Source organism: Pan troglodytes, chromosome 5 (assembly GCF_028858775.2).
Source record: "Pan troglodytes isolate AG18354 chromosome 5, NHGRI_mPanTro3-v2.0_pri, whole genome shotgun sequence".
In the NCBI taxonomy this organism is placed as follows: domain Eukaryota; kingdom Metazoa; phylum Chordata; class Mammalia; order Primates; family Hominidae; genus Pan; species Pan troglodytes.
Window position 1 is genome coordinate 121,421,740 of NC_072403.2, and position 12,580 is coordinate 121,434,319.

The following is a 12,580-nucleotide window of genomic DNA, read 5'->3' on the forward strand; positions in this document are numbered from 1 at the left end:
AGTTTGAATTTCAGATAAGCAATGAATATTAATAGTTTTTAGTATAAGTATACCCTATGCAATTATTTGGGATATACTTATACTAAAGAATTATTGTTTATCTGAAATTTAAATTTAACTGGGTGTCAGTCAGGCATGATGGCTCACACCTGCAATCCTAGCACTTTGGGAGGCAGAGGAGGGTGGATCACCCGAGGTCGGGAGTTTGAGCCCAGTCTGGTCAACACGGTGAAACCCTGTCTCTACTAAAATACAAAAAATTAGCCGGGCATGGTGGCGCACACCTGTAGTCCTAGCTACTCGGGAGGCTGAGGCACAAGAATCGCTTGAACCCGGGAAGGGGAGGTTGCAGTGAGCAGAGATCACACCACTGCACTCCAGCCTGGGTGACAGAGTGAGACTCCTTCAAGAAAAAAGAACTGGGTGTCCTGTATTTTTAGTCGCTAAATCTGGCAACTCTACGCCTGAAAGTACTTTCTGATAAAACTTCTGCACATGACTTTTCATCTTGAGTCTGTTTCTAGGGAACCCAGTCTAAGACAGGGAGGCTGAAATAGAGTAACAGAAAGATGAATGAGGCACAGCTTTCGCTTTCAAAGTCTGCTGTGGAGTGTTTCCCAGTGCGATCCCATCCAGAGCTTATTGAGATATTTCTAAAAATTCAATTCTCCCTTCCCTTGCACTTTTATCTTCATGCCTTATGATCTTTAGGTGAAAACAGATTCCCAATTTGTAAACAAACAGGAACCAGAAATACTGGTTATGCCCACATGGTGAAGCAACTCAAGATACAGTGATGCAGTTATTATTGGAATCCTCACTGCATTTTTCTTTGTATAGGACTCTCTTAGTCACATTGCTCCCATAAACCTCATCATACCTTCTGTGTAGTTTCTGAAGTTAAACACAATCATTAAACAGATGTCTGTGAGACCCCTACAGATCACATCTTTGTAGTCATCACTCTTTTTAGAGATATCAGATGTAGATAACTTTCCTTGTATTTTGTGTGTTTTCAGAGAACAGTCAATAAACTATTTAACAAGAATATATAATCAAACATGTGCTTCTGTGAATTCCTAATATAGATTAAAAGACATTTTAATGAACAAGCTTAGTTTTTTTATGGACTCAACATTTATATCATACTATAATGGGTGTAAATAGTAAAAATAATTTTAATTCTAGATTCCTAAATAAAATTTTGCCAGGTGTCACTCTGCAATCATGGACCCGTATAACTACTGCACACATTCTGAAAAATAGCTTCTCACTATTCCAAACACTATATACCCTTTTAGTGAGAGATCATGCATTATTTTTATGTCCTAGATTCACATAGGCATTCAATAAATGATAGCTTGGGTAGTGGCAGTCATTTATTAGAACAAACATGCCCACATGTCATAATCTATTTTGGCTGCTATAACCAAATGCTACAGACTGGGTAATTAATAAACAACGGAGATTTATTGCTCACAGTTTTGGAGCCTGGGAAGTCCAGAATCAAGGTACCAGCAAATCTGGTATCTGGCGAGGCACTGTTCCTCATAGATGGTGCTCTCTTGCTGTATTCTCATGTGGTAGAAGGGACAAGCAGGCTCCCTCAAGCCTCTTCTATAAGGGCACTAATCCCATTCATGAGGGCGAGCCCTCATGATCTAACTACTTCCTAAAGGCCCCACCTCTTAATACTATTACACTGGGAATTCGGTTTCAGCATATGAATTTTGGGTGATACAAATTTCAGACCATAGCATCACAATAATTGGATAATACTATTATATATAGTATTGGATAATAAGTATTGAAATACTTATTAAGTCACGCCTGACTCATGTTCAAATGGAATGAATTACAGTAACACGAGTCAGGCATGTTTACACTTGAAATTAATATTTTATTCTACCTTAAAAAGTGCTATCTTACCTGCTTTTATTCTTTCCAGGTATGTCTGCATGTATTTATTCACCATTTGAACATTCTTAATGAGTTCATTCCATACCCACCATTTGCTGTGAAATCCATCAATCACATACCAGTTCTGATGCTGTTCTTGATAATATTGCCTAATCTCATCAATATTTTTGCGATACTTTAGATTATTGACAGCTATAATTTGTGCACTATTGTGCAATGGATAAGGCAATCTAATAGGGAAACAGAGAAGGAATGGAAAAAGCTGTTAAAAACATATCTTTTCCCCCTGTATGATTAAAGTTTATTCCTTTTTTGTTGTCTTCATCATGCACGTTACCTTTGTTCATTTTCTTTTTCTAGGAGCAATCTTTTGAAAATCTCCTTGGAAGGCACACTCAATTCAAAGATGACCATGGGAATGATTGACCTAGCTTCCAAGAGATTCATTTGATGTTTAGTTACAGGATATCCATCGATGACAACACTAACAAGGAAAAACATGAAAATAAAAATTCCACATTTCTTTTTCTCTAGTACTTCCTTTCTGTCTTCCAGAACCAGTCTGTCTCTTTAGGAGTAGCTCATGATTTTCCTTATGTAACTCAATTTATTTTCTTCACACTTTGCCCTCTTCATCTCTACATCTTTAATCTCAGTCAGGCCAAGAGCCATGAGGTGGGCAGGACACATCCAAACACAGTTCAGAAGGTGGGCATAGGAGAGAGCTCTGAATTTCTACACTCAGCATGCTGGAGATAGATTTTGGCAGAATTTGAGAGATAACTCCCACAGTACCTTGAATATTGTGTTCAATTGGTGCTGTTAATCTAAACATGAAAGAGTATAGCTTTAGAGGCAGATAACTTTAGATTTAAAACCTGGTTTGAACTTTCTGAGAGGAAATGATGTTTAACTCTAAGAGTTGTTTTAAAGATTGGAGATCAGGTATGTAAAGCAACTAGAGTAGGACCTGGTACATATTAGATGCTCAAGAAGTAGTATTTTAGTAAGAGACTAAGCCAATATGGAAAAAAAAAAGTGTGCTCTAAGCTTGCTTTTTGTAGTAAATGCTCTGTGAGGAGGCTGGGAGTGCAGCTGGGGGAGAGTTGGTGAGAGTGGCCCTATAATATTTGAGTGGGAATCATTCCATCAGGACCCATGATGCATGCCTCTGAGCAGAAATGACAAGGAAAATTTAAACTAGTTCAATAGGCTGAGATAATGAGATTGTCACTATCAAACTGAGAGGAGGAAAAAAAAGGCTGGTTATAGCTTCCAGGAGGAGTGGCCCCCAAGCTCAGGAAACTCCCTGTGAGGTGGGAGCAAGCTGGGCATGCTGGCTGGTGGTCATCAGGAAGTTTGGTTTGACCTAAGCCACAGGACCCCCTGCCTCAGTGCTTTCCAGCTGTTAAAGCAAACTAAATACGGCCATACGTCTATATTTGAGTTCTTGTGGATGAACTGTAACCTAGCTTAATAGTCAGACAAGATTGAAAACCTAACTTAGGAGTATGTGCCTGTAACAATAACTGAGTCCTGGCCAATCCCAGCGGCCATACTTCAACCACTCATAGACTGCTAAGTGTTTAAACTGTGTTCAAATAAGGCAAACACCAACCTGTAACCAGTCCAGCTGTTTCTGTATCTCACTGCCAATTTCTGTACATCATTTCCCTTTTTTGTCTATAAATCTTCTTCCACCATGTGGCTTCGCTGGAGTCTCCATGAATCTGCTGTGATTCTGGGGGCTGCCCGATTTGTGAATTGTTCATTGCTTAAACTCCTTTGAATTTAATTCAGCTGAAGTTTTTCTTTTATAACAGCTGAGTCTCTAGGCACTGGCCTACAATTCTACAGCAGAGGGGACTGTTGGCTAGGCTGGCCTCATAGAGAATGTATGAGGGTGCAATTGTTGTTTTTTTAATCAAGAGTAGCTCAACTTCTTTGTCCTGTGAAGAGTCACTTGAGTGACCCTCAGGATTAGGGAAATTCAGGGTGAATGAGCAGTCATTGTCCTGGTATTAAGGTGGAATGAAATCTTTTTGACTCAACCATGATTGCCTCACTGAGGTCCTTCTTATGCAAAGCTGAACACCAGGGAGGAGGTAATTCAATCTGGGTAAGTCCTGGGCCTTTTCTGGGGATAAAGTCTGACACCCCAGAAGCTGCTCCCCAGTAAATGAACTCGAGAACTGTTCAAGGACTTAATTATGGGTCACAGACAAGGAAAGTCAAAGGGGCTTCTAATAGAAAACCTTGAGTAAATCAGGGGGGTTCTAGGTCAGTGACCTGTGCTCAAGACCAGGGCTTCAGGTTTCATGGGGAGGGCTTTTACTACTGGGTATGGCCCGTGGCTGTGCTGGAGGAGCAAAGGTGAGAAGTGTAAATGGAAGAGACAGCTCAAGTGCATAGCTTTCTTGTCCAAATGTGGTGTTAAGGGAGAGGCACTACTACCCGTGCAGAGAGCTGGGCCAGACATAGACCATCTCCACTGGACCAGCACCTGGGGGATGGGGGAGGGCCACTTCTCCATAACTTCATGGGGCAGTGAGAAGAACTCCTGGAGTGTGGAAGTCACATCAGCCTCCTTTGTTTAAGTCTGAAGGCTTTTGGACAACTCAGGGGTTGCTGGAGAGAGTGAAGGGGCCTGCCTGCTAATCTGGCATGTGAATTTTCAAGCCAAGTTTTTGCTTGACAGAAAATTCAAATATGTAACCACATAGGTGCCCAGAGTTTGAGAGAAGTAGATCACACCCTTTACAAGAGCTTTAAGCCCTATGTAAGTGTTTTAAATCACGAGCGAGCAGTTTCTTGAAAGATTTAACTCCCTCTGTCCCATCCTCTCACCCCATTCACTTACCCTGCAGTATTGCACACACTTTCCATCAGAGAAAGTTCTAAGGCTTGAATAGCCAGTTCATCAGGTGCTGTCATTCCTTTATGAAGATGCCAATTTAACATAAGTGCCAGCTCTGTTTCCGGGTGATTGTTTAGTACATAACGCAAAGCTCCTCCTATTGATAAATGCTTTAACCCATATTCACTTGTAATTTTTTTGGCAACTGAAAAACATAAAACTTTTAAATTAAATTAAATGATTTAGATTCAGGGGGGACATGTGCAGTTTTGTTACATGGGTATATTGCGTGATGCTCAGGTTTGGGCTTCTAATGATCCTGTCCCCCAAGTAGCAAACATAGTGATGGCAGTGGCTGCTGCCATCACACTGGCTGCAGCTGCCCAAACCATGCTGCAGACCCAGGCCTCCTGCTCTATGGAGCAGGCAGCAGCCTCATCCTCCTGGGTGTGGCTACAGTCACTTAAACTGCGGCTATGGGTCTGAGCCTCCCTGTGCTCTTGGAGGCAGCCAGGAGCAAGTAAGACCTGCCCTCTTGGGTGTAGCTGCAGTCACCTGACCCACGGCTGCAGCTCTGGGCCTCCTGCTCTATGGAGCAGGCAGGAGCCGTGGACAAGCAGGAACCCTGCCCCTTGTGAGTTGGTGGGGTGGGAGCTCCCTGGGTGCAGCTTGGGGGGTTCTCCCAGGTGCAGGACCCAGGCATCTCTGCATCTCTGCAGCCTGCATCCACAGGGGCCTGGGAACCTCCCCAACCCCTGCAGGCTCAGGGGTGTCTGCTCCCGCTGCCTGGCCTCTCTCTGCTCCTGGCCCTACTCCCATCTCTGAGCAGGGGTTGGGGCCAAGCCCCAGGGGCCATAAATGGCAGTGGGTGGCAGATTGATTCCTGGGCAGAAGGGGGTGGGTCCCTAGTAAGGCCCCAGCTTCAGGCCAGGGAGGGCCTGAAGGCTGGGGGCTGGGATGCCGGTCTGTGGACAGGAGTGGGGACTCGTGGTGCCTCTTCTGGGCCTACCCAGGGCCACCCATGGACCAATCAGCAGGCACTTCCTCCCCTCTGAGGTCCATAAAAGCCCTGGGCTCAGCCAGAGCAGGGGAGAGGACGACCAGAGGACGAAGAGGGCAGAGAGATAACAGGATGACCAGCTGCAGAAAGGAGTACCCTCTCTGTTGACAGTGGAGTACCCTCTCTGTTGATAGCTGGAGAGGACAGGACGACCAGCTGCAGAGAGGAGTATCCTCTCTGCTGATAGCTGGAGATGACAGAACAACCAGTTGCAGAGAGGAACTACCCTCTCTGCTGAGAGCTGCAGAGATGACCTGCCAGCAGATAGGAGCCACCCTCTCCAGGGCCTCCTCTCTGCTGAGAGCAGCAGACATCAGGACAACCAGACATCAGGACAACCAGTAGCACAGAGGAGCTACCCTCTCCAGGGCCTCTTCTCTGCTGAGAACTGAACACTGGACAGACAACCTGCCTAAGTAGAGGAGTCACCCACTGTGGGTCTCCTCTGAGCTGCTACAACACTCAATTCATGTTTGTCTTGTTCACTCTTCACTTGTCTGCCTACCTCATTCTTCCTGGATGCAGGACAAGAATTTGGGCAAAAGTGCTGCAGCCACAGAGGTTTCAAGCCAGAAAAGATCCAACCCAAAGATACCAGAACAGTAGTACCCAATAGATAGTAAAAAACAAAACTCTAAATTTATTTCATTTCACAAATTTATCAGTTCACCTTAGTTTTAGACTCTGGCTAATGATATCAACAGCAAGCTAATTTTCACATTTCTCAATGAAATTTCAAAAATTAAAATTGCCCTATTTTACGGAACTAATAACTGTCAAAGGTCAGTCATTAACAGTACTTCAGGTATGTGGCTGATAGATCTGGTTAATGAGCCAAATCTGCTTTTTTTTTTTTTTTTTTTTTTTTTTTTTTTCCTTAACAAACCAATTTTAAGGGTTTTTTTTCTGCATGAGGTGGCAAAATTTTTGAGAGCTTTGCAAGTCATCTTTTACGTACTCTTACTATCTGGTAGTATGCCCCAAATAACAATATAATATTCCTGTTTCACTGAATTGTATCATTCCCCTTTCTGTCCATTTATGGACTCCATGATGCAACCACCATAGCATACCCTATACAGTTAGATCTCAGTTAATCCTCTAGGAAATAATTTTTAAAATGTATAATGGCACACTTGACATTTTAATAGTGACTTACAGCCTATGAGGAATTTTTCTTCTGTGACTTTATTTGAAATTTTTAACTATTTCATCAGGTGGGTGGAATGGATATTGAAATTCCAGTTTTATAGATGAGGGGAACTGATTTGTCCAAGGTTACATAGATGTTGCCACTGGCTGAAAGAAGACTCACACTGGCTTCTCCTGAGTGAGACAACAGACAGATAAATGGCTTCTAGTAGCTAGTAAATGTGGGTGTGCTCTGTTGTGTGTATATTCCTTGCCTGAGCACTGTGTGGAGATAGCAGTGGGTGGAGGATACTCAGAACCCTACTCATCCCATGAGGATGATGATTGACCAGGGACCACCATCAGGACCACCCAATAAAGAAGTTCCTATGAGAGCCACAGAGCATATAACTTCAGCTTTGCACAAATGCTGGAACAAAATCTGTTTTTTTTAAAGTTCTAACAATAATTAGACTCCTAAAATTTGACACCTTATTTAAAAATCAACCACCATTTCAACAAAAAAATGAGATACCAGGTAATCTACATGTTCACCTTGTGCTCTGGATGTGGGATCTTATTTTGCATGTCAACATTCTGCTGTCTTTGGAAAATATCATTATCTTTGTGAACATTTAGGATATGATTATGTCAGAGGCATGCAAACAAGAGCAACTCCATCTTGAGTAGGGGCTGGGTAAATAAGGCTGAGACATACTGGGCTGCATTCCCAGACAGTTAAGGCATTCTAAGTCACAGGATGAGACAGAAGGTCAGCACAAGATACAGGTCATAAAGACCTTGCTGATAAAACAGATTGCAGTAATGAAGCCTGCTAAAACCCACCAAAACCAAGATGGCAATGAGAGTGACCTCTGGTTGTCCTCACTGCCACACTCTCACCAGTGCCATGACAGTTTACAAATGCTGTGGCAACATCAGGAAGTTACCCTATGTGGTCTAAAATGGGGAGACATAAATAATCCACCCCTTGTTTAGCATATCATCAATAAATAACCATAAAAATGGGCAACCAGCAACCCTGGGGGCTGCTGTGTCTATGGAGTAGCCATTCCTTCACTTTCCTAATAAACTTGCTTTCACTGTACTCTATGGACTCGCCTTGAATTCTTTCTTGCATGAGATCCAAGAACCTTCTCTTGGGGTCTGGTTCTGGACCCCTTTCCTGTAACAATTATAGACTCTTTTGTCATGTTAAGAACTTTATAAAGCCAAAATAAACTTTTCATCTGAAGAGCTGGAACATAAAATTCCCTTATCTCTCTTCTCTATTCAGTCAGTCATTAAGACTTATTGTTTTCCTTGGAAATGTATCCTATATCTGCCCTTTCCATTCTGTTCTCATTGTGACCACCCACTGTTCTTGTTGTTATCATGTCATCTTGAAATACTACAACCAACCAAGTTTTGGACTATTTACCTTAAAGTCCAAAGTTACACAAAACATTATAGGAATATAGTTTATCAAATGCCTTTCCAGCAATGATTAAGATAATTGATTTACTATTATTACTTGTTTTGAGACAGGCTCTCACTCTGTTGCCTAGGGTGGAGTACAGTGGCACAATCATGGCTCACTGTAGCCTCAATTTCCTTGGCTCAAGTGGCCCTCCCACCTCAGCCTCCTAAATAGTTGGGACTACAGGCATGTGCCACCACTCCCAGCTAATGTTTTAATTTTTTTGTGGATATGAGGTCTCACTATGTTACCCAGGCTGGTCCTGAACTCCTGGGCTCAAGTAATCCTGCCACGTTGGCCTCCCAAAGTGCTGGGATTACAGGCATGAGCCACTGTGCCTAGTATAGTAAATTATATTTATAAAATATTTTCATATTCTTTATATACTTAGCATATTTGACTATAATTATGAATATTAGTTTGTAATTTCTTGTATTGTCTTGGTTAGGTTTTGATATTAGGGTCATGTTAATTAAAAAATGGATTTGTATCCTATATGCCTTTTTGACTGTATGAACCATATTCCTTAATAAAAAAGAAAATAAAAATAATTTGGGAAACTTACTCTTTCCCCTTGCTATGGGAGAGCTTATAAAAATACAGGCATTATCTCTTGAGTTTTTAGTTCTTTGAAAATTTCCTATAATTTTTGTCTAAAACAATTTGATTCTGGGCCATTTCAGAGTTGGGTTATATTTTTGAATGCCTTCTCTTCGATGGTTATTGGTCTATTTAGGTTTTCTATCTCGTTTTGAGTCAATCTTCATAGTTGGTTTTCTGAAGAAGTGGCACTAGTTTTCAGTCATTCTCACAGGATTAACAAGAATTCTAGACAGAAATACAGTTAAAATAAGCCTGAATCAGGCTGCACCTTTGACCCACTTCCTTGTAACTGAAAGTCACATAGCAGTAGTTACTGACCACTGGCATCCCCATCATTCCTTTAAATAGGATTTCTGATGTCAGATGCACAAGGCTTTTGTTTAAGATAGATAGGATCTCTGATGTTAGAATAATAAGGCTGTTGTTAAGGAATTCCTTAAGCAGAACCTAAATGCCAGCAGAATAGCTGACACCAACAGGAGGTTTAAAACCCCCACCGAATCAGCAGGAGAAGTCAGTTTCTTCATCTCCCTGTCCCATGACTTCACCCTGCATTCTTCAACCAATCAATGATTTTTGCACTTCAATTCAGCCCACTCCAAAACTCTTAAAAACCCTAGCCCCAGATTCCTCAGAGAGACGGATTGGAGATTTCCTCCTGTCTCCTCACTCAGCCACCCTAAGATTAAATGTCTTTTTCTGCTGCAACCCAGTGTCTTGGTGAATTGACCTGCCATGTGCATTGGGTACAAGCAGATTCTTTTATGCTTGAGGAAAACAAAGGCAAACATACGCTCACCTGTAGTTTTCCCAGATTTTGGAGGCCCCACAATTATAATCCTAATGGGCACAGTAGGCTTAGGTTTGGGTTGGCGGATATATTTGATTGGGTTCTTCATAAATTTTTCTTTTGTTTCTTTACTAGATAAAAAATAAATATACTGACGATGGATTACAGGATAAATTGGATTCTCTGCATTTTCAACTGGCTTGATTGTCTCTCCTTCACTTAGCTGCAACATATACACAGTTGAATTTGAAAGTTAGTTTGAATTTTTACAGCACTTCCCTGAAACACATTTGAAAAAAACAATTCGTGACATAAGAAAAAAAATTCCTTACAGAATAAGAAAACTAATTATAATCAAAGATTAATATTAAACAACTGTGGAAAAGTACACATTATTTTACAGCCGTATGTAATGAATGCAATAGTTCTTAATTGGCCTTCAGTTTATGACAATTATAGTCCTTCTACTTCATTTATAGTGTGTTTAGTGTATACTGAATGTTTCTGTCAAACAGCCTAAGGTTGTTTGCATTTATTCACAGGCCAATTTATCCTCACAAAGAGGTCCATTCCTAAGGTGATGTTATGGATTGAATTGTTTCTCCCTTACCTCCTCAATTTCTGTTTGAGGCCCTAGCACCCCAAGTGACTATATTTGAAGACAGGGCCTTTAATAAAGGAGGAAATTAAGGTTAAATGAGGTCAGAAGGATGGAACCTGAATCTGGTGGGACTGGTGTCCTTACAAGAGGAGGAAGAGACATCAGGGTGGGCACACAGAAAAGGCCACGTGGGGACACAGATAGAAGGTGGCCAACTGCAAGTTAAGGAGAGAGGTCTTGCCTTGTCAGAAAAACCAACCCTGCTGGCACCTTGATCTTGAACTTTTAGCCTTTAGAACTGTGAGAAAATAATTTCTGTTGTTTAAGCTACCAAGTGGTATTTTGTAACGGCAGCCAGAGATGACTAATACAATTGGGTTCTTGGGTTATCTTTCAGGGGTATACTAGTAGGGCAAATCCCACTGGGTTCTCTTCTATATTTTTGTATAGTTCAAATCCCACTCACATAAACATTAAGAGCTATCATGAAAGGGAAAAATACCCATAAAAGGCAACCTAAGGTGTGGGTAGGAATGAAGTTGGAGGAGTGGTGCCACATCTTTGCACTGGTGATGATGAAGACTGGGCAATTGATCAATGCTACGTTTGAATATCTTTTTATAGCATCAGATGGGCAAGTGTCAGCCATCCCTGGACTTGACAGAGTAGGTGTGAAACAGTATGGCAATATTGCTCCTCCCTGAGAGCTACCTCAAGACAGTTGTTACAGATCAATGGTAGTGTCAACATTATAATTCTTGGGCTAGAGTGAAGTTCATGGATGGGAGTAAATGCTAGAGATAAGGAGAAACTCAGGGGGAGGTAGGGGTGTCTGCTCTATGTTACACAGTTGGTGATAAAAGAAAAGCTGAAAGTTTAATGATTCCATTTTAAATCCCAAAGTATTTTTATAGCTAGATGAGACTACTACACAATACTTACAATTTTTGAAATTATCCAGTCTTTTTCCTTTAAAAAAGACATACCTTTGAAAAAAATAAATAAGGAACATGGCTTTCAGGTGCGTTTGCTGAAATTACCTTTACAGGGTCCCAATAGCCGAATGAGCTTATATACTTGTAGGTAAAGGTGAGCATTTTCTGGGCAAGGGGTGCTGGTATTGGATGACATTTCTCAAAAATGCTTGCACGATTTTCCACCAGTGGTTTCAGTTTCATATTCAATGTATATTGTACAATGTGATTTTTCCGAGCTCCATTAACGGAAATTATTGGTATCAAATATCTCTCAAGTTCATCCTGATAAGAAAAGTCATAAAAACAAATATATTTAGTGAGAAAAAGGCTGGTAGTATTTAGTCACAGCATGTAGACACTGCTGGTGACTGACTACTTCAGTCCAGAACACAAATATTTTTCAGCTTCCAAGTGGCTGCATGTTGGTGACTAAACTTACTCTGACCCTGTGTGGCTTCCACATTGCTCTTAATTTATGGACTTATTGCATAATTGTTAAATGATACCGATAAAAGGAAACACAGCCCTAAAATATACATTTTTAAAATGTTTATAAAGAAATGCCATGAACTAAATTGCTTTAGTCTGATTCTCAAATATTACTTTTGAATTATAAAAAGCGAAGGAAAAGTAATAACCTGTATTATTTGTAAATTATGTGTATCTGCTTCAAATTTTTCTGCTAGTTCACCTCTCAGGCGCTCAACTGCATCAGTTTCCTGTTCTTCATCTTCCTCGCCACTCATCTCTTCCTCATCTTTTGGAAACTCATCTTCAAGGATATTTTCAATATCATCATTGTCTTCTTCAAGTTCTTCCTCACTAATCTCTTCATCATCTCTAACAACATTCTAAGGAAGAAAACATTCTCTTTTACTATACATGTAAAATATGTAACAAAAGACACTATTAACAAATCATCTGGAATATTTTGTAATGGCTCGATATTGGTTGGTATTGCATGTTGACATTCATCTAGTAACGCAATAAGGTTTTAAATATCTGACACTTTTGGGGGTGTTATAGAACACTTTTTTGTCACGTTGCCAGAATTATTTTTCTGGTTCCTTCTCATTTAGGTAGACTATTTCTTCTAATTATTTTTGAATTTATTTTGGATTTGACTGGTTTTTAAAAATTTCTTTTTTTTCTCCTTGAGGA

At 40.8% G+C, this 12,580-nt stretch overlaps 1 protein-coding gene across 18 annotated transcripts in view; it reads right to left on the reverse strand.

The window, feature by feature from the left end:
- AK9 (adenylate kinase 9) overlaps positions 1-12,580 on the reverse strand; it is a 196,285-nt gene that overhangs the window by 11,531 nt on the left and 172,174 nt on the right. For all 18 annotated transcript variants that reach the window (XR_010157762.1, XM_016956141.4, XM_054686881.2 and 15 more), the window contains 6 exons: positions 12,058-12,270; positions 11,483-11,701; positions 9,851-10,064; positions 4,781-4,982; positions 2,258-2,404; positions 1,930-2,150 (listed from right to left, as the gene is read on the reverse strand). Coding sequence is in view for 17 of the 18 variants with exons in the window: in XM_016956141.4 (XP_016811630.2) it covers positions 1,930-2,150; positions 2,258-2,404; positions 4,781-4,982; positions 9,851-10,064; positions 11,483-11,701; positions 12,058-12,270 (1,216 nt within the window). In the remaining variant the exon portion in view is untranslated. The remainder of the gene's footprint in view (positions 1-1,929; positions 2,151-2,257; positions 2,405-4,780; positions 4,983-9,850; positions 10,065-11,482; positions 11,702-12,057; positions 12,271-12,580) is intronic.